Source organism: Pollicipes pollicipes, unplaced genomic scaffold, assembly GCF_011947565.3.
Source record: "Pollicipes pollicipes isolate AB1234 unplaced genomic scaffold, Ppol_2.1 Scaffold_6052;HRSCAF=7182_pilon_pilon_pilon, whole genome shotgun sequence".
Lineage (NCBI taxonomy): Eukaryota > Metazoa > Arthropoda > Thecostraca > Pollicipedomorpha > Pollicipedidae > Pollicipes > Pollicipes pollicipes.
The window spans coordinates 11191995-11213528 of record NW_023596805.1 but is presented as its reverse complement, the minus strand read 5'-3'; the positions used below and the strand labels follow the sequence as shown (position 1 = coordinate 11213528).

General features: G+C 49.4%; 2 protein-coding genes across 4 annotated transcripts in view; one reads left to right on the top strand and one right to left on the bottom strand.

Moving 5' to 3' along the window:
• Positions 1 to 1536: 1536 nt before the first annotated feature.
• On the bottom strand, positions 1537 to 8572 carry LOC119104551 (elongin-B). Of its 3 annotated transcripts, XM_037228273.1 has the most exons (6): positions 8333 to 8340; positions 7511 to 7520; positions 4532 to 4712; positions 3475 to 3550; positions 2406 to 2524; positions 1537 to 1676 (listed from the first exon to the last, which is right to left on the bottom strand). In XM_037228273.1, exons 3-5 carry the CDS (start codon positions 4703 to 4705, stop codon positions 2418 to 2420), a joined length of 357 nt encoding a protein of 118 aa, XP_037084168.1. In that variant the 5' UTR covers positions 4706 to 4712; positions 7511 to 7520; positions 8333 to 8340; the 3' UTR covers positions 1537 to 1676; positions 2406 to 2417. The 3 variants fall into 3 exon arrangements, with proteins under 3 accessions (XP_037084168.1, XP_037084167.1, XP_037084166.1); XM_037228272.1 differs by lacking the exon at positions 7511 to 7520 and having other exon boundaries at positions 8333 to 8349; XM_037228271.1 differs by lacking the exons at positions 7511 to 7520; positions 8333 to 8340 and adding an exon at positions 8465 to 8572 and having other exon boundaries at positions 1538 to 1676.
• A 10989-nt stretch (positions 8573 to 19561) lies between these two features.
• The window catches only part of LOC119104663 (tolloid-like protein 2), a gene marked incomplete in the record, with an annotated part of 123560 nt that continues 121587 nt past the window's right edge, over positions 19562 to 21534 (top strand). The window contains 1 exon segment of the mRNA XM_037228384.1: positions 19562 to 19801.

Sequence of the window (21534 nt, the reverse complement as noted above, 5' to 3'; positions counted from 1 at the left end):
CGAACGCCGCACCGCGGCGCGTGAAAATGTTTAAGCAAGCAGCACGCAATATAAAAAGAATTAAATATCGCGAAAGGAACACAAACAGCTTGGTGGTCTGCTAGAAGACCCAAACATGATCGAAAACAATGATATGATGGCGTAATCATTAGGTCTATGGATAATCGGTATGAATGGAGAGAAGAGTCATTGAGACATTCATTTCCCTCCGAAAAACTTCGAATTTGTGCCGAAACAGTAAAGCCAGCAGAAACGGGAAGCGAACGCGAGAGAGAGAGAGAGAGAGAGAGAGAGAGAGGAGAGAGAAGTGAGAGAGAGAGGAGAGGAGAGAGAGAAGAGGGGCGAGAGGAGAGGAGAGAGAGAGAAGGAGGAGGGAGAGAGAGAGAGAGAGAGAACGGAGACGCGAGAGAGAGCCGCGAGGAGATACGAGGAATGTAATGAGATGAGAGGGGGTGCGATAGAGAGAGATGAGGACGACTGGAGCTAGAACGTCTTGAGCTGGAGAGCCCGGAGAGAGAGGAGAGAGAGACCGAGGGAGAGAGAGTCGGAGTGAGAGAGAAGAGAGAGAGATGAGAGAGAGAGAGAGAGACCTGATGTCTATCTGATTGGAACGTCCAAAATGCGACCAGTTACGTATGATACTTATATGAGCTTTCAGCATTTCTATCACTCCCAGCGAACGCGGGCAGACCCCAGAACGGACTGCGAAGTCAACTCCCTGTCCCATGAGATGATGATTATGAGATATCCCATGAGACCCCATGGCTTCCACGATCTGATTTAGAAACTTTGTCGCGGACGACCCCGAACGAGAGATCCCTCCACAGATCTTACCGATGGTCCTTCCAGGAGATTGGATCATTTCCACTAAGTTTTGCAGGGATCTTTGAAACCAGCAATTGTTTGTTTTCTAAAACCACGGGTTTAGGATCTTTTGGGAGTCTCGACTACTCTCTGAGTCTCGACTACACCTTGAAACCACGCTACCGTCTCTTTCACCCCGTTCAATTTCAAATTGTCACCTGGTGCCCGACGTCTTGCTAGAATGCCACCTGCGAAACTGAGAATGCCTCCGCAGCACTCGCACACCAGTTCGTAGGCGGCCGAGTGCCAATCACACATGATCAACCATGCTCTCCTCCGGAAAATGAAACGCTACTGGAGTTTAAAATATGTATATTATTCATCGATTCTTGCCACAAAGTAAGCGGAGCCTGCACGGGGGAGCGGAGGGGGTGGGGAGGAGGAGGGAGGTGGGGGAGGTGGGGAGGGGGGGGGGGAGCAACTAGAGCGCGCCGCAGCAGAGCAAGCGACCTACGTCTTCACCTACTGCAGGGTTGTCTCCAAGTGTCCGAGCAGCGATCTCCCGCCCGCGTCTCGCGCACGACAGCACACCGGGAGCCGTCGGGACAGCACAGCCCCGCCGTCCGCGAGGGGGCCTGCGGCGCGCGCAGCCTCCGGAGCTGCCGGCAGGCGCCCAGCCGCGCGCGAACACACGCAAACACATCCGACCACAAGTCCGTCGCCGGCCGGCGGCCGACGCCGCCCAGTGACGTCACTGGGACACGGCGGTGACGTCAGCGGTTTCGCAGCGCCGTCAGCGGGACGGACGCGACTGCGGGCGGTGACCTGGGGTGGCGCGCTGACGCGTCAGGTACCTCCGTCCGCGGGCAGCGCTGCAAGGCAACAGGCACTGATGAGAGGACGACGGCGTGGTTTCAATCGCGGCCGGTGAGCGGTGCACTGTGTGCTGTGGCGGTCGGTCTTGCCGGATCCGCTCGACCGCGAGTTAATCTATTGACGCGGGGCTTGTAACGCCATACAGGCTTTGTAGACCGTGAAACGAATATTCGCTGCAAAGCAAAAATAGACCGCCAGCTGTGTTTCAAGCAGTGCAACGTCGCACAGACGAGACTGGGACACTCGACCCAGAGCTCTGCCGCTCCCGACATATCCGTCATAGGCCACATGCACATCTGCAAGCATAACTGGACATTGCAAACCCGAGGCGACAGAGAATGAGGCAACGGAGCACTGATAATGGCCGCGTGGGACCTTGTCAACGTGGAATAACACAACGCCGCCCTTGTGGGGCCTACAGGAGGTGACACACTACTGACACTGATCATGTGGGACCTACACGAGGTGACACACCACTGAAACTGACATGCGGACCTGCATGAGGTGACACACTTCTGATACTGAGCATGTGGGACCTACACGAGGTGACACTACTGAAAATGACCATGTGGAACTACATGAGGTGACACCTTTTGACGCTGATCATGTGGGACCTCATGAGGTGATACACTACCGACACTGACCATGTGGACCTACGCGAGGTGACACACTGCTGACACTGACCGCGTGGAACCCGCGCGAGGTGACACACTGCTGACACTGACCATACGGGAGCTTCACGAGGCGATCTGTTCGGCGGGGGCCGTCTCTTGCTGGGGCCGCATCACGTCCGGAAGCTCAGGCGGCGTCGAGTAGGGCACCACCTCGGGGGCCTCAAACTCGCCTGCGACGTGGGACACGGCGGAGCTTCAGTGCCACTCAAACTCGCCAGCAGCGTCGTGCACGGCGACCGCACGGCGCCAGCCGAAGCGGTCTCGAATGACGGACACAGTCCTGTCTCGAACTCATCCTTGACGTCCGACCAGTGCCGCCGAGCCAACACGAGCGACGTCCAACGAGGTCACACTCAGAGTTACACCCAAGCTCGTGAGGTCACACTCAGGAGTTACATCGTAAGTCACGAGGTGACGCCCAGGAGAGTTACAACGAAGCTCGTGAGGTCGCAACCCAGGGGTTACAACGAAGCTCCCGAGATCACACTCAGGGGTTATAACGGCGCTCGGAAGATCACACTCAGGGGTTATAACGGAGCTCGCGAGGTCACACTCAGAAGAGCTGCACCCAAGTTCGTGAGGTCACACTCACGATAGTTACACCGCTGCCCCCGAAGTCGCCCTCAGGGGGTAACACAGGCCGACACGCTGCACCATTTGCGCATGAGCCGAGCCGACGACGTCCCACAAGGAGAAGCCGCGGCACAACTCGGGGCACCGCGACTGACATTCACCGAAATTAGACACGACACCGACGCTCGGCACAGTTGGGACCGCTGGGACCCGGGACCGGACGGGGTCACGTGTCGAAGCCGGGCACGACTGGGATCGCTGGGACCCGAGGCTGCACGGGGCCACGTGGAGCCGACCCCAGCCGTCAGAGGAGGGCCGCAGCTGCGCACATCACAGGCGGATGGTGCGGCGCGTAGCAAAATCAGACACTGCCACCGAGCCTGAAGCTTGCGTCTGAAGACAACGAAGCGAGCATGTGCAGCGGACCCTGCTGACCGCAGAGCCGGCGTAAGACGCACAGGAGCTGAAGATAAAAGGCGGACTAAGACCTTATTTTGCAGGCGAGGCTGCAGATTGGGGCCAAACCGGAACGGCGTGGCACACTTACCATCCTCTTGCCGGAAGCAAAGGACCAGTGTGGCCGGCTTGTGCGCCTGCGCCGTCGATGACGTCAGGCCGCAGTCCTGCGCGGCGGAGGCGGCGTGTCATTGGCCGGCAGGATAAGAGTGACGCCATCGACATGGCAAACCACACAACGGACTGCATGGGTGGCATCACACTACAGTGACGTTAAAAACACAGGAACGCCGTTGGACGACACAGGAATCGAGGCAGTTTTCTCACGCGCGCGTTACGTAAAAGTCTGGGAAAACAGCTCACATCTGGAAAATCTTACCCATGACCCGCGGTTGAGTCGGCGCCCTGCGTCATGCAGCAGCTTTGAACGATAATATCCTCGATCATGCGGCGGATCAGGAGTGAGAACTGGGGCAAGTTCCCAGCAAGCGAATGAAACAGCCGTCAATACGCCACGCCCCCACCGGGCGATCGCCGCCCGCGAGCACTTCAGACGTCCAAAGAGTTTCCAGTACAGCCCGCCAACGCCACGCGAACGGACGCGGACCTGATGACCTGACGCGGCACTAGGGGCCGGAACCAAGCCTCGTCTTCCGCTGCGAGAGGACTGGACATGGCGGAAGGGGGGGGGGGGGGGAGGGGCAAAGTGCAGCAGAACCGGGAGGGAGGCCCCCATAGGTCTGGCTGTCCCCCAGCAATCAGTGTTGGCTTTGGCCCGCCACCGGCGCGCGGCCAGAAAAGACCACGCCCGGCCCACCAAGGGGGCCCATGGCACGTGCCGACCCGCCTCGAGGGAACATGTGTCTCAACGTCGGCTTCCTTCATGCCGTCACGGATGCCCCCCCCCCCCTCACCACCACCACCCAACCACCCAACCACCCAACCACCCACCCACCACCCCACCCGACGATGGCGACGCAGCTGGCTCAGCGAACAGGGCTGGACTGGAGCACACACGCGAAGCGCGTGCGTCGAGCAGGAAAGACCCAAGAGGGGGGACGGGGGACGGGGAGGCTTTCATGGAGCGCTACAGAGCCCCCCCCCCGCGACCAGAAGGGCGCGGCGAGACTTTGACCGGGCCAGAATACCTGAAGCGTCTTAGTGTCCTCCATCTCGGTCTCGTCCTTGAGCAGCTTCTGGTTCTCGGGCGCCACCTTCAGGATGCCCTCCAGGATTCGCTTCAGCTCCGCCACGGACGTGTTCTCCTTGGCGTCGGTGAAGATGGTGGTCTTCTGGCGCCGGATCATCATGTAAATGTCCATGGCTGGGCTGTTGCGGATAGGGTGCGCGGAGTCAGGCAGGGTCGTGACATGTCATGTCACTGGGGGTCAACGACGCACTCAGCTGCTGAGGCTATATGGCGTCGCCTGCCTCTCACTCTGGCAGGAGGGGCGGGCACCGCGGGGAATCGAGCCCGGTACCTCTGGTTTCCCAGACATGCAGTGGCTATCGCAGACGCGTTAACCACTACATTACTGGCACCCCAGGTAGGGTCGTGCCTGATAGCTTCTTTCACATGGTCAACTGGATTACAAAAGTAGCAAGATACAAGAAGGATCAAAAGTGCCAAAATACAAGAAAAACCTCTACCAGTAACCTGGCGGGTTGTCGGTGATGGTTTCGACGCCAATTTTTCGGACAATATTTGAACTCAATGGCGTGTAGAATGGACGCAAATGCAAATGACTAAAAGCACATACGGATTGCGGTTCTGATGGTGGTAAATTAATCATCCCACTGTGCTGCTGTTTGCAACTGGTGTCCGCATTCGGACGAGTTTCTAATCTCAGCTTGAGTGGGAATAACGCTGGGAATTGAATTCATGACTGACAGAAGAACAAGAGCCTGCGGTCTCATAATGCATTATAGATGATGCACTAGCTGGGGCGCCCAGCGAAGTCCAGATAATGAATTCATTCATGCTAAAGCGGTGCGACCTGCAGTGTTCCATCTGACTCCATACTGCAAATAATCGGACTCCCGCTGTAGGCATTCGTCTTTGTCCTTGCATTTACCGTTGGACATGTTCCAATGACAGCGCCAGCTGATCTGGGTGCGACGCATTTAAGCATGAAATTCGCCGACTACGACCCTCTAAACAATGCCACAGTTCCAGCTTTCAACTTCACAGAAGCAAAGGGCAGCGAGTACAATACAAACCGCAGAAGTCACACATCAGTTCGGATCGCTCGGTAGCCGTCAATGCCGCAGAGCGGCTCACAACGTCCCACTGCGTCGTTGCTTGCACACGTGACTGGACCAGTGGGCGCCCTGCATGACACATGCCCCAGGTGCTACACCCCCCCCCCCCCCCCCCCCCCCCCCCCACTGCAGTCTACTATCCGGCTTGAGCTCTCACCAGCGAACACCCGGGTGTAGGGAAGTCACGCGCGACGCAAATGTTGGCAAGTGGAAGCTGGCGCCTGGAAATGACCTCCAGCAATGCTATCAACAATTTGTGTTTGTTGTGTTAAAACATGTATGAGTTCTGATGCAAAAATCACCCTTACAGGAGATTCTGATTAAATAGTGTTATCAAACAAGCATTGATACAGCTTTCCAGACAATTCAATGTTTAAAGGTGTTACTTATGACCATGGGTGACAATGCTTGCTGGAAAATGTTATGTATGTCAATGCATATGATGTATATGTATATGTAATACATCTGTATGTTATGCATGTCAATACCTGCTTGCCAAGATCACTAATACAGTGCCTCTTGGCATATTGAATATTTTCTCATACAAGCTTGCTCCCAAACGACAGGAAATGAAGCTGTTTTACTCACTATGGAAGGCATATTTACACATATTATGATAGCATATTAAATGAAAAATAAGGAAGGACAACTGTGCATAATGAGACTTCCTAGAGAAACCAAGACCAGATGCTGTTTTGTATTCAAAAGTGAAGCATCATTTTCGACCTAACACCACATTGAAGCATAAAATGGCACACAATTGTGTTGCTTGCCTGACATCAAAAGCAAATTGACATGTGACATGACATGACAAATGAAACTGAAAGCCATTCATCATAAAACAATGCATTTTTGGCAGGAATGGGACACCAGGAAATTACATGATTCACCAGCCAATAATACTGAAATATCAGCCAATTAGCCTAAAATGCAATGACCTCATGGACATCTAATCAAAGTGTGTGGAAGCTTTCCTTTGCATAGTATGAACACAGCAAATGTCAAACTGCACAGACTCCCTACAATGTCAATGACAGATTAAGCAGTCCCATTTCTTAGGCTGGCAAAAGGTTAAATCCCACCATCATTTCAACTCAAGTCAGGGTACCAATAGTGTAATAGTTAACCTGCACAGGTACAAGGTTTGACTACCAACAGTACCCACACTCCCTGCCAGGGTAAGAGGCAAGCAATGCCATGTAGCCTCAGCAACTGAGTTTGTTGTAAATCCCCAATAGCGCAGGCACTCAACTTACATCAATCAAAATTGCACTACATCACATGCATAAAGGCATTAATACCAGTATAAATTCCACTGACTGCATCATCCTTGGACAATTGATTTGTATCAGCAATGGGTTATCAGTAATTAGTAATCTTGACCCTCACTTGGCATGGTTGCATCTTAATGATCAGCATGCTGTTCACAAAAGGGATGTCTCAAATTATTTTGGAGGTAAGGTGGCGCAGTCCTACTCTGGATGACCAATGTTGGTGTTAATGTTGGAAAGTGGGTACTCCTGCATATATAGTATATTGTTATATGGCTTCATAATTGCAATTAATGGGAAACCAAACATTGCCCACCAACATCAGATCAAAATGTGGTTTCTGTTTGCAGCCAACAGTAACCTGTATTGGGAGCCAAACATCCATTGTAGCCAGCTAACCCTAAAACCCCAATAATCATCATCGGCAACCTACATTTTGACAATCTTGGGATGTTATATGAAACACCAACTGACAGCAAGCAGCCAAAACACCAATATACATCAGCACCCATAGCCAACAGGGAAAACCTGCATCTTGAAAGTCATACCCTTCAGAAATGCAAATGTCATATTTTTGTTCCAACTAAAACTTACTTTTCTGATGCTGTAAAATTTGGTGTGCACTTGTTAGCCTTCAAAACCAGATGCTATGACATCACCACCAGTGTCCTCAAACACCAATCTCTGTTGCTAGGGGTGCACATCAAGGATATCACTCAAAGGTTGCATGATACATCTTTAGACATATCTTGTAACTTTTCTGAAGACATGGTATAACTGCACATTGTGAGCCTGTACAAGCTGTTCCCAACACTGCAACTGTGCCTTTTATTTCAAGCTTGTTCACAGGAATTACCAAGGATATATCAGCTCTTTATAACTGCCTTACTGCAGTCAGACTTTTCAGAACCATAGTGACTACACATCACCTCTTTTTTGCATCAAAGATTTCATGAACAACTCAGGTGAGGTGGGAAGTGTGAGGATGGTCAGGAAGATATGATTTCACATATTTTTTGTTGAAAGAGTAAAAACAGGGAAATAACCAAATCATGAACTTGGCATCTGCCATTCTGGCATAACACCTCATATCTTTTGCCTATTGGTTGCAGAAGTATTACACAAAATGCAGAATCAAATGTGAGTGAAGCAGTCACCATAGCAAAATATAACTATTGTGCATGCATGGAAACAGAGATGTAAATTTAATACAAGAAGAAACACTATAGGACAAAATGAGCTTAACATACAGGAGATACTTATGGCATAAGAAAATGAGGTTAATATACAACAAAGTGAAATGCATTACATTAGATTACCAGCATTCACTGCATTTCAACCTAATTAAGATGAAAGGCACGCAGTAAGCTACAAGACAACAGACCATAGAAGCCTGTAGTTACACACATAGGGTACCTAACGCAATTACTGGTCCGCAGGGTAACGCCAAGCATGCAAGAACGCTGAAAGCGCCATAATGACTAGTCATGTTTTTGTGACTGGAGCTGAAATACACTTCCCCGCACAAATCATTACAAATAAACTTACGTTTATTCTAAGTAAACTAAACGATAATAATTCCCTGAGAAACAACAGTATTAAGTTCCTTTTCTCAGCCGCCCGTCCACCAACCAACCACCAACTTCGAACAACTCATGCCAGTGATGACAATCAAGACGCACGAGTGGATGCAAGGAATGTTGTAAACGAGGCTGAAACAAGAACACCTGCTGAGGTATCACGATAATGACGTCAATGCGACACTAAGAGTCCAAAACGTTTAAAGCGTCCGTAAAATAGTTTTTGACCGTCGTGTCTGGTTTTCCTTCAGCTTTTAGGGCAGACATGTAATATTTTAGAAAAGACAACGAAGCGAACTGTCTCATGTCCAGTCTACAAAAAATACATTCACTGCGTCGGACGCCCGCAAGGCATCGGTGCACTGAGGAGGAACTAAACGGCCAACCAAATGTTTTGAAATGAAGGCGCATGAAAAACATGACGCATTGTGATCCATCGACCCGCTTTCAAAATTCTCATCAGCCTATATCCATGCCGTATTTTAACATCTACACTGTGGCTTTGACTTGCATGACTTTGTGGCCGCAAACCGTGAGGCAGAATCCTGTAATTATAGAATATTAGTGACTACTGGCATTCAAGGCCCAGTATAAAAAAGCAATGCGAGCCAGTAACCACACCAATGGCCCGCAAAAAACAGAAGGAGCTAGATCAAGGTGTGGCTTTTCAAAGGGAACAGTGGGAGCCGGGATCCAGGGGTTTGTTTTGTCGAAAGAACCAGAGAGAACCAAAATCTAGAATCTTGGTTTGCCGAAACATGCAGCAAAAACCAGGATCCATGGTTTTGTTTTGTTTTGTCGAAAGAACCACTAGGAACCAGGATCCAGTGTCCGTTTTGTCGAAAGAACAAATTAGAACCAAGATCCCGGATCTTGGTTTGTCGAAATGTTCAGCAGAAACCAGGATTCCTGGTTTTATTTTATCAGAAGAACCAGTGGGAGTCAGGATTCAGGGTTCGTTTTGCCAAAGGAGCTGGCCGGAACCAAGAATTAAAGCTGAGAACTAGGCACATTTCTACCCTGAGATCAACGTCATCTTTTGCTGTTGCTAATATCTCTACCTGCAGAGTGCAGAATGGCCTCAGTAGCCGACGCGCTCCATAATGATGAGAGTTCCAATCATTTTGATAATAATGATATTTATTATATATATATATATATATATATATATATATATATATATATATATATATATATATATATATATATAATCATAATCATAATGATAATAATCTCTACAGTAATACGATTTCTAGCCAGCATAATATTTATGTTTCCAGCTTGTTCTTTTTTGCACCGCTCTCCATTACCGCGTATCAGGCTAACATGTACTGACCTGGTAGTGCGTACGCTCTCCGTAAACGCGCGCCTCAAAGGTCTTCTTTAACCGGTCAACAACGCTACGTTTCGTGTTGCCGCCATACAATGATCCTAAAACCCCAGGCGCAGGTTGCAGGAGATTAACCACGTTTTTGGCGATGTTTTTCCCTCCAGCCGACTGACACGTGATTGTTTCGCCTGCCTACGACTTCATCAGAAGCCGGATGTATCGTGTTAAACAAGGATGCACTCCTTAGTTTATGTGTGCGTGCCATGTGTGTGTACCATGTGTGTACGCCCCTGCTTTTCAAAGTTGAGAACCTGTTGCATTAGGGCCGGGGCCCAATCGGTGTTCAGGGACTAGGATCTCACGCAAAATACGGAATATTTTAGCATGACTACTTTCCCACGACTGGGGACCAGAGAATGCACCCGCCGTCCTTCGTATGTGTGGTATAAGGTCTGTCTCTTTAGTGGTCATGGTTGTGTGTGCCGAATTATAATGCGGGATCATGGTGTCTATCTGTTTTTAGCACAGTGTGGTGGTATACATGTGTTTGTGTCACTTAAAAGGTATCGAAGAATTAACCGACATGTTTTGTGTGCTCCGGAGTGAAAAAACTTTGACGTGGTGTTGCGAGAATATTGATTTTCACCAAGAAAACTGACCATAAGCACAGTTTCGAAACGTTGTTTTTCTTCAATTTAACCATTCTTGGCTTGATGACGTAATTTAACAAGTATCTCTTCGCATCCTGAGTTATTGTGTTTATTACTGTGTGATTTTAATTATTGTGTTAAGCAATTATTTTTACGAACTCCCAACCCATTATGCCAAAGCATCACGAGTGCGACCTGCGTGTCTAGGAAACCGGAGGTGTGTGAGTCGATTGCTGGCAATGCCCGCCCTTCCTGCCAAAATGAGGGACAGGTGGTGCTACACAGCCACAGCAGCTGCATACACCGTAGCTCCGATGACACACACACACACGTTCCGGTGTGTTAAAAGTCTGTTAGTGTAAGCCTTTGAACTCCAACATGTAGTGCCTTAAAGTCTAAACTGCGCTTCCCTCCCCACCCAGGAGAAAGGAAGTCACTCCTATTGTACGTCTACAATAACAGCTGCCTATTCGCAAACTCGGCCACAAAAAACGATTGAAAAAATAACATGACGCCACGCTGCCAAATGAACTTTAGATAAGAAACTTGAGAAGGAAACCTACCTCAAGGCACTGCATGAAGGAGAACTGGTCCTCTCCTCGCATTTCTTCGGTGCCCAAACTCCCAACCAGAATTTTATGCTGTTTATATTGGATGCAAATCAGTTACACCAGTCTTCAGGAAGTTGTTTAACATTTGTTATGGGGAAAATAAGCTGAAATTAGAGGTGTGGTCTTGCAGCGGCTGGAAACTGATACAACTCAGCAATTTTACCTTTCACCTTATTGACTGAAGTAAAACCAAACTTAAAGTACTGATATTGAGCTTCTGGGTACGAATCTCGGAAAGCGGTTTTCGCAACGTGATCCAGACACTACCGATCTTTTACATTTTATTTTTACCTTGCAGATGGCAAACTGCCGTTAGAATGTGATTCGGCACGATAGAAATTACGCAGTTTAGGTTGCTGGCTTGGCCCCAACTCAAATGTAGGGCACACTGTTCTGTCTCCATGGATGACACTTTTCGAATTGTGATGCTTATGTTGTGCATTGTCCTAAACAGTCAGGAATCCTACTCCCCCCCCCCCCCCCGAAAGAGCACATCAAACTGAAATCAATGTATGCGTGTTAACGCCGGTCAGCACGGGCGGTCTTCTGCGGACTAGATCCCTGACTGCGGGGGAGGCGGGGGAGGGGGGGGGGGGGAGGATGGCCGCGAGCTGTCATCTTAAAAACAACTGAGTCTCTAATGACGGTGGATGCATCCGATATCCGGTGTCCGATATCGACTCAGGTCAGTCTGCCACAGAAACACTAAGACGGCGACTGGGACGCTTCCGCCAGCCCTCCCTTCCCCGGCCATACGAGAGGTATCGGAAGAGGGGGAGAGGGGGGGGGGGGGTATTGGCGCCAAGTCGCCGCCGCCGGCCCCTCCCCGGAGGATAATTACAGGGAGCGGCAACCGCCCCTGGTGGCCGGCACGGGCGTCCCGGCTGGGACGGTGTCGCCCCCGCTACGCCCGACGCCGCCAGGGGTGCTTAAGCCACTAACCAGTGTATGCGTGTGTGGGGAGGCAAGAATCGTTTTTGATATCTTCTGCTAGCTGTAAAGCGTCATAGGCGTAGTCAGCATCACATAAATACGACGCGCGTGCACTGCTGCTTTATAGGACTCCGACCATTCGCAACAGGCACCATCTGCGGACTAATGCTCCGTTTTCCTCGACTGCAGCGGTAATCCCGCCTGTGCGGCGATCTTGGCTCGCCCCTGTTCGCCGCTATCTCCGGCATCACCCGAAAGCGTGGGTGGCGCCGGACGGGCGCCTCTGAGGCGGCAGGACTCCCCGGATGGAGGGAGACACGAGGCGTCAGGGCGTCGTGGGAAGCAGTGGGACGGCGCTGTGCAGCATTACCCTCAGCGTGCTTTAAACGTTTAGTTGCTTGAATTCCTTACTCAAGTGACACCACATTGTTGCCGTTGCTAGCCGGGCTTTTTCAATTTGTTGTGCATGAATCACACTGCTTTGGCATCACCCTTCCCGCTGTTGCTACCGGACTTTAAATATATTTGTCCGGCCGATCCCCCTACTTGCAGGAGGCTAGCATCAGAGCCCCGCTCACAGAAGCTTCCGCGAAGTTGCCGGGGAAGCTTTGCTTCCAGAAACGTAGCCTTTTGCAGTGCACTTAGCAAGTCTTTTAGTGTCGGGACAAACCCCGCCGCTTGAGTGGTCCGCAGCGGGCGAGCGCGGCATGTGTTGGGTGTGCTTGGCCAGACGGTTTGCTAATCCACTGTTGGTGATACACCCCTGGCCCATTTGCCGTCATTTGCTCATGCACATCGTATCTTAGTTGTCATCCGGGGATATCGGCTATCCGACATTTCCATTTTGGTGTGAAAAAGGCGTGATAACATGAGCACGTCAAGTGTAGCCGACAGGCACACATCACAGAAAAGAGATTTTACACTTACACTTTGCATGAACAACATTTCTTGCGTCACGTTTAGTTACATGTTAGTTTTCAGGGGATCCCCAAATGTGTCTTACCATTTGGCAGAAGTGAAGTTGAGGATGCTGCTGCTGTTATAGTCCATGCGATTACCACTGTTTGCACTATTGCGTTTTAAGCAGGCGGTGGTGATAATCATTCAATATGGGCTAGATTCTTTACCCAGACTTCTCCAACATAATTATCTATAGGTGGTAGCCAGGCCTACTTTGACCGCTACAAGACGTACAGTTATTAGAGGCAGATTTCAACGGTTTGCGCCCTACTGCCGTGTTCACTTCTTTGCGCCTTCTAGACATCTAAAGCGAGCGTTCACGTTTTGAATAAGGTTTGAGGCTAATCATTGAAATCATTCGGTGCAGTTTATTCACCACCAACCCTTCTCCTCAATACCAAACTCTCAGTTTTCTAAGCTACATGCCTGCAAAAATGGTGCAGACTATATTCATTCAAATATCTCAGATTATCCGGCATCTGTGATGATGATGTGAGAATGTATCAACCGAATCAAGCGTAGCAAATTACTCACACTTCCGGCGAACACTTCCGTGTTCGAAGGCGACAGCGAACGGACAGCCGGCGTGTTTGTTTGTGTGGTGTGTGGTGTGTGTGTGTGTTTGTGTGTGTTATGTGTGTGTGGTGTGTGTGTTGTGTGTGTGTGTGTGGTGTTTTTGTTTGTGTGTGGTTTGTGTGTGATGTTTGTGTTTGGTGTGTGTGTGTTGTGTGTGTGTGTGTTTGTGTGTGGTGTGGTGGGTCGCGGGGTGGTATGGTGCTAAGCCGGCACGGCTTGGTTGTCCAACGAGCAGATTAGCGCAGCCTGGTTGCGGTCGGGTTTCGGCTCGTACATATAATGTGTGAGGGGGTGCAGTCATTTTCGTCTCTTTTTGGAAAAAACCCACCCGTTGAGTTAGTGGGTGAAACCGGTGAGGAGTTGCAAAGATTTCATGAGAGTATGTCCAGGTCACGAACTGTCAACCTTGTGATGTCAATTTCCGCCCAATTCTTGGCACCAGGAACCGTACTCATAGGTCTTTTCACCCGGCACTCGCGATTTACAACCTGTAAAGCCGGTTCAAGGTGCTCTTTTCACCTACCATACCAATAACTACTATGTTGATTACAGACATGCAATGCAAAATTAACCACACGTGGTGATAGGCGCTCCGATTGAAGACAATCACTTCCCCCATTCATGGTCCACGACTATATCTCAAAATCGGCACGAACGAAAAGTGAGCAATTCGCATGCAACAGGTTTCTTGGTCCGTGAGAGAACCTGTTGTCCGTGTCCACTTGGTCCGTGTCCACTTGTAAGAGAAACTTGTCAAAAAGGCAAATCAAATGAGCAAGCCAACTGGCGCATAGGCGTGGGTTTATGCCTGGTAAGGCCCGGGGGAGGGGGAGAGGCATCACACGTCATGTTCCTTCGGGCCTCTATGAGGAAAGCATGCAATCCGTAAAATCCGCCAAAATAGCACCAAGAAGTAAAATATCTCATTAGATTCTCCGACGTCTGTTAATGCTATGACATGAATGTTCTAAGATCCCTCCCTTTTCTAGCACGGCTTACATCTTCTGACCGCATTAGCGATTACCGTTTTGATCACAAGGATTCGCAAACCCCACTGGCTACCCCTCTGGAGGACTTCATGACTTGGGCAAACCTCCCAACTCCCCGCGCTGCCTGCCCTTCCTGCCAGGGCGAGAGACAAGCACCGCCATATAACTTCAGCAACTGAATGCGTCGTTAAGTCGTTACGACAACGGGTTGCGTAAGCCCCAAGGGCACTGGGCACCCATAGATAATGGAACACGGGTTGGGCAGAATACAGATTTTGGGGCAGGCACGGCACGGGTAACATGTTAACGCAATGTTGGGTCGCAGCCAATGGGGCTTAACGACGCGCTCAGCAGCTGGAGCTATATGACGTCACCTGCCTCTCACCCTGGCAGGTAGGGTGAGCACCGCGGGAATCTTATCCTTATCTCCGGTTCTCCAGACCTGCAAACTCGCCGCTGCGCTGTTCGTGACGGGCAGTGTCGGTTAGACACTTTAAGAGATATATCGCAACGGTTCTGCTTGGGCAGCTTTTGGTCTTCTTTGCTCTAGTTTTGCAGTCTTAAGTAAGTCGTCTTTTATTTACACTGCCTTTGTAATTATGAACACAAGATTAAGTCTAAGCGTTCTTCAAAGTCTCCAATCCAAACCTGAAGTGTTTGGGAATGCAAACGGGTCGGTAACGGGCGGTAACGTGAGCGGCTGATCAGACATGGGTAGTGTGGTGTGCACGGGCACAACTCACATGCAGCGGCTGGATTGGGTAAATTATGCATTGCCCGTGAAGGTCATCGTCTCCTGTTCCTCAAAACTGCGAGTAAAACCCGACGGAAGTCTGAGCTTGAATTGCAATTCACGCGCGCTGGCGCATGCGCATTCGAATCATCTCTTTTATATTTCAGTGTCGCGAGTGGAATGGAATAGCCCTGTTCATTTAACATTTTAAATGATACTTTGCGATCCACTCTAACTGCACGGGGCTCACTTAGCGCATGTCTCCCCTCTTGCGGAGGTAATGCGATCCCTCGACGCGTCTTGCCGGATATTTTTGAGACTTGGTGGCGTGGCGAGCTACCTGATCATGTCAGTGCGGCTGAAGAAGGGGTCGGAGGGCTATTATTGTCGTGGAAGACGTCCACAGTCAGAATGGTTAAATTAAACGTTGCTGACATACTGCTGGACCGCAAATCTACAACTGAACGACTATGTAGCTGGCTGTGTATCTGATGTTTTTTCGCGCAATAATACCGGCTAAGATGGAAGGAGTGTCGCACCTTGGGGCGTATTTTTAAAAGAAAATTAGGTAGGGGAAACCTCAAAATTTGCGAGTCTTATAATGGCACTGGGAAAGTGCCACTACAGCACCGTTGAGATATCATAAGGATATCATTTTGGATTAGTTTTGCGTCCAGATTACGCTGTTAAAGGGAGTGTTTCCACATTTATATGGGGGGGGGGGGGGGTTGAACTGAAACAGCCATCTTGAGGGCCTGTTCGTGCTGTTCACAATCCTGTCCTTCTTAAGACCTAAGCCACTCTAGTTTCTGAGCTACACGCCCGGAAAATGTGGACAGGTGTTTCGGGAAGAGTATTTCAAAGTCACCTTGGCATTTATGACGACATAACAAGGTCATTCAAACCCTCCCCATTCCATAAGCCAAGCGGCGATCAAGGCCAAGACAAATGTAGTTGTCGAGGCGCTCGTATCTGGCGTTCGTGAGCGCGATTTCCAGGTATAACCGTCGTTAATTGGTTCTCAATCAGCGTTATGCAAGGTGTGATGACGTTAGCAAGCCATCACGCATTGAGGAGCATATCTATTTAACAGAGAATCATGCTGTCTAGAGCAGTCTTTTCCACTTAAAAAGTATACCACAAGCTATGAGTGAGCTTGTTCCATCATATCTACTGATGACGTCAATATATTTAAACGTGAAACATTCCCTTTAACGTTTTGTTACAGCACTAAGCCTCTTCCCTGCAGTCACGACTGCCGTTGTCGTGACAACCAACGTGTGCACCTCTGCTGGTTTAAGTAGAATGACGTTTAGGATTGTTCCAACGGACAAGGGTCTGCTACCGAGAAGTGTATTACTCAAAGTTGGAACCAGTGTGTCACATATGTTATGTTATGCACCCATCCTCAAGGCCAAAGTGTGCCTCAAAAAGAGCCGCTCTGGAGAGCGCCGTAGAGAAGAAATAAAAGCCATAGCATAACGCCTCGTTGAATTTGCGGCACAATAGCTCCATGTTTGCGTAGCTTTTTGTGTAAATAGCGTATTTCAAGATTCCGTCGCATTTATCACATACACATTGTAACACATCAGTGATGCAAACACTACAGAACGCACACGCTTGAAAAAGTAAAACAACTTACATGTATTAAGCTTATAGTGGTGAGCAGGAAGTCAGTGACATCTCTCCGCTGGATAGGCTACTACTACTTCAAATTGAAATTATGCGCTATTCAGAAGGATTTCGAGAAAACTGGCGTTTGTAATCAAATTGCCCGTGTCCGATGCAGCATTCAGTGAAAAATACAAAAATGGTGGATGCTCCCTTCAAAGTGCTTTGAAAGTTACAAGGATTAAAACTTCTAGTGTTCAACCGTCTCCACCTACTGGGCATTATACGCCAATGACGTTATCGTGAATCAACCAAATACTACGCATATTTCATTCATACACACACTATTCACATTTCACTCCGCCTTTTCAGAGGCATTTCAGCAGGCTTCAGCGCAACCTCCTATAACCCGAAAGGAAACATTCTTCACTATCGGTGCGGGCTTCGAGGGGGTGGGATGGGGGGGGGGGGGGTCTATCAGTCACGTCCTATATTCCGGGATGGACGGCACAGCTTCATCCGCCATGCTAACTTGTTTTAGATAACCTTTCTGTAAACGTCTTAGGCCTGGTGTCGGGCGAATTCTATTTTGTCCAGTGCACAAAGCCGAAAATCCTATGTTACTGCACATTTCCATCATGACGACCAATAATACTAGAAAACATAACAATATTTCCATCATGACGACCATCAATACAGGGAAACATAATAACCTTTCAAAACTAGGATTTGTGTTACATTGTTTGGTAACTTGCCACGTTCAAATGGCATTGCCGTCAAATCTGCTGGCATGACTCAACGTGCGACGGAGTTGTGTCCAGAAGCATCGCATGACGCTTATCAGGGGCGGAGCTCCGCCTTGGTATCCTCGGTACGCTCATAATGAGGCTAGCCCGCCGTATTGCCCGCACTCAAAAGGAGTATTCCACATTTGTGTGAAGTGTTGAACTGGAATAGCCATCTTGAGCACCATTCGGTGCAGCTTAGAGCCCTGCCCTTTTAATATCTGAGTCCATCTAGTTTCTAAGCTACAGTTCCGCAAAGATGCGCAGACTTTTTCGTGCCGACTGTTTTAAGATCACCCATGCATCCATGACGTCATAATTATGCTATTCAAATCCTACCATTCCACTTGTCATGCAGAGCCGAAGGCCATAAAAAACATGTGTCAAGTCGTTCACATCTGGCGTTGGTGAGCACGATTTTCAGATATAACGGCCGTTAATTGACTCTCTCTCTCAATCAATGCTGTGCATGGTTAGAAAACGCAACCCAACAATGACGTATTGAGAAACATATTTACTGCAGAGAGATATTATGTTGTTTAGAGCAGCCTTTTCCGATCAAAAGTATTTCAATAATAAGTGCTCTTATCTCATAATATCGGATGATTGCTCCAGTACCTTTAAATATGGAACAATTCCATGTAAGGGGAGTCTTCCACATTTGTGTGGAGTTCTGAACTGGACAAGCCATCTTGAAGATTATTCTGTACAGTTCATAGCCCCGGCTGCAAAGGCTTGGTAGCCCTGTACAGTTCAAAATCCTCCAGTTTTTTAGCAACACGTGCGCCGAGATGCGCAGACCGTTTCGTGCAAACTGTTCCAAGGTCACCCAGGCATCCATGAAGCCATGATATCGTCATTAAGACTCTGTTATTCCGTCGTCATGCGGCGTTCAAGGTAAAAATATTATTTTCGATTCGTTCATATTTGACTGTCGTGAGCATGTTTTCCATATACAGCGGCCATCAGTTGGCTGCCAATCAATGTTGCGGAACTGATGCAAGTTTTCAACGCGAAATGCGTTTTGTGCAGTATAAACCAAGGAGCTGTACATTCTTGCTAGTTGTTATGAAATTAATATGTGTAATCCAATAACTTAAGAAAATCGATGTAACCGAATATGTGAATATGAGTAAGCACCTTAAAATCACAGATAAATATGCAAGAAAACCACGAAAAGGGTCAAAATACGAGCATCTATCGATACTTGGTTTAGCACACATTTAGCACCGGTGTGAGCAGCCTCTCGGGAGACTGAAGGACTACAAGTGAGTTTTTCCTACAAGCGTCCCATAACACAATCCAACGATCTGATATTTAGGGGTATTTTTGCTAAATAGAGAAATTTTGTTGTCTAGAACAACATTTTATATTAAAAGACCTCTACAGTTTCGAGTGAGCTTATTTCATCAAACCTGATGCTTTCTTCAAAATATTTATGTGTGGAACAGTCCGTTTATTTAAGATAAAGCTTTGTTCAGTTTCATGATTCTTGTGAAATTCCTAAGAATCGGTTGCACTAATCAGAACATGTTTTATCTTTCAAAACTAAAATAAAAAAACAAACTTGTTTTGTTTCAGTAAAATAAGAACATGCAGCTTGGTCCAAGAGTGAACCAGGTGGATCTCATGATGATAACTCGAATTTGAAATTGTGAGCCAGTTGATAGCTGCGCATAAGTGGCCACAGTTAATGCGTAAAATATCCCGAGCCAAGGCTTCATCATCCAGCGCTGGCAAAACCGCTTAGCTCATCTAGCGGCGGTACCTGCTAGCTCAGCTTGTTCACAATGCCGCTAGAGGCGCTGTCGTCACGCCGCCTGCCCGGCAGGAGGTCGTGTTTTCGGCGGCGCGCCGCGTCAGTCGACTGGCAGTCGACAGCGGGCCGCGGGCGGCGGAGAACGCGAGTGCGGAGTCGGGGGAGTGCGCGGAGCGCGATGTGGTAACCGCCTGCGCGTGGAAGAGACATCATGCGGCTGACGTTGGCCGCGATCTTGCTATGCCTGTGTGGCGGAGCGCAGACGCTGCACAAGGCGGCGCCGGCCAAATTTACGATGGAGGAGCTCCTGGAGATGACGGTCCCGCGCCGCATCTCGCAGAACATCGATGCCGACCCCTGCAAAGGAAGTAAGTGCGCTGGGAGGGTGGCAGGGGGCGGGGAGGGGGGGGGGGGCGGTGTGATGCCCGACGCCAGCGCTGCGAGCGGGCAGGATGCGTGGGCTACATGACGCCCCGACCCAGCACCGTGCGTGTTGTAGTACACCGCCGGATGGGTTGGCTGGGGGCTTCCGATTCTGTGGATACGGACCGACCCCCAATCTGATTCAGCCCAGAGGTTTTCAGATGAGCTTATGCGCCTTATGAGGTCCGAAAGGTCAAGTACGCGCTGCAGACTTCGCTGGCACGGGAGCAGGGAAATGCCCAGGCCCCGGCTCGACGCATGACGACCACCCCTCCCAAGTGGCCCGATCCGAAAGAGGCCGTGCCTGTTTGCTGAGGCAAAGTGCGCCGCTGCTGCCCGCGATGTAAACAAGCAGGACAACACCGACCCCGCCTGTGCCGTCGCTACGCTGCTGTGGCTGGAGGATGTTGGGAAAGTGTCCGTCAACAATATACCGGAATGAGTAGTATCTTTCAACGACAAGGTGATTAAGTTGCGCATGCGTCAACGAGCGACGATGTGGCCGCGGCCCCAGCTGCCATACCGTATGTCGCGCGCCCGCGTGATGTTACGCAGGGGCAATTGATACCGGAGGTTCTCTCAACCTGGGGAGGATGGCGGGAGAGGGGGGGGGGGGGGGGGGGGCGAGGGCGGCGAGAACCATTTGCAATGATTTATTACCAGTCGATGCCCATGGCGTCAATATGTGAATCATTCAGAAAATTAGAGTGGATCAGCCCCTAGCCGCTGGACCCGCCTCCGCCACCGCCCCTCCCCCTGTTCCTGTGTACCTCTTGAGGAGCGACATTTTCTGCATATGCCGGGATGAGCTGCAGTGCGTATGCGAAATATTTAGCTTCTCCCACCCTACTGCCAGCCTGATGATTTTCATCTAAATCAAGTCAAGAAGAAGAGCCTACTTGTGGGGATGCGTTTGACTAACGACCAGAGAGCTTCGTCAAGCTCGTCAACCGTTTTTTCGTAACTAACCCCTTTTACCAAATACTGTGACTCCCTTTTGTGAATTATCTTCCCTGACTTCCGTGCTCCACACGGAAAGTACAGCTAGCCCGGGAGACCCTGCGTCTTAAAGCAAAACGGTCGTCCCCAGACCATGGTGGTCTTCAGGCTATAGATGACCTTCTTCAAACTTCATAAACATTCCCGTTATATCACGCAGACACTTCCCACGCATGAGGAAGTGTTTCATCAGGCACGAGGCCAAACTCACGGACGTTTTATTCATGAATGATTGAGGAGTGCAATATGAAGGGCAAATCAAAAGGTGCAAACCTGAATGCAAAACTGCATGGCTTTACATTTTCATGTCATGAAACTTAGCCTATTTTGAATGAACAGCGATGTTTCGGGTTAGGTGGTGTTCTCAGGTCATGCGTCGAGCCTCTGAAAAAATTGAGGGTTTGCCTCAAAACCTTGATGTCATAGTCATTTGGACTGTGGCCTCTTCAAAGAAACGACCTTATAGATATTTTGCAACAACTTCCTTCACGAGTGCAACGACCCGAAGAATGATTCCAGCATTAGATCGCCATTAAATCGCCATATCGTTACTAGATCGCGAGATCTTCACTAGATCGTTATGCTAACACGGCGTGACACTTTCCGCTTAACATCGTGAGCGCGACGCTATCTGTTGTGGACAAACACCGTGCAGGGCTCCGTGACCAAAAGCGAGACG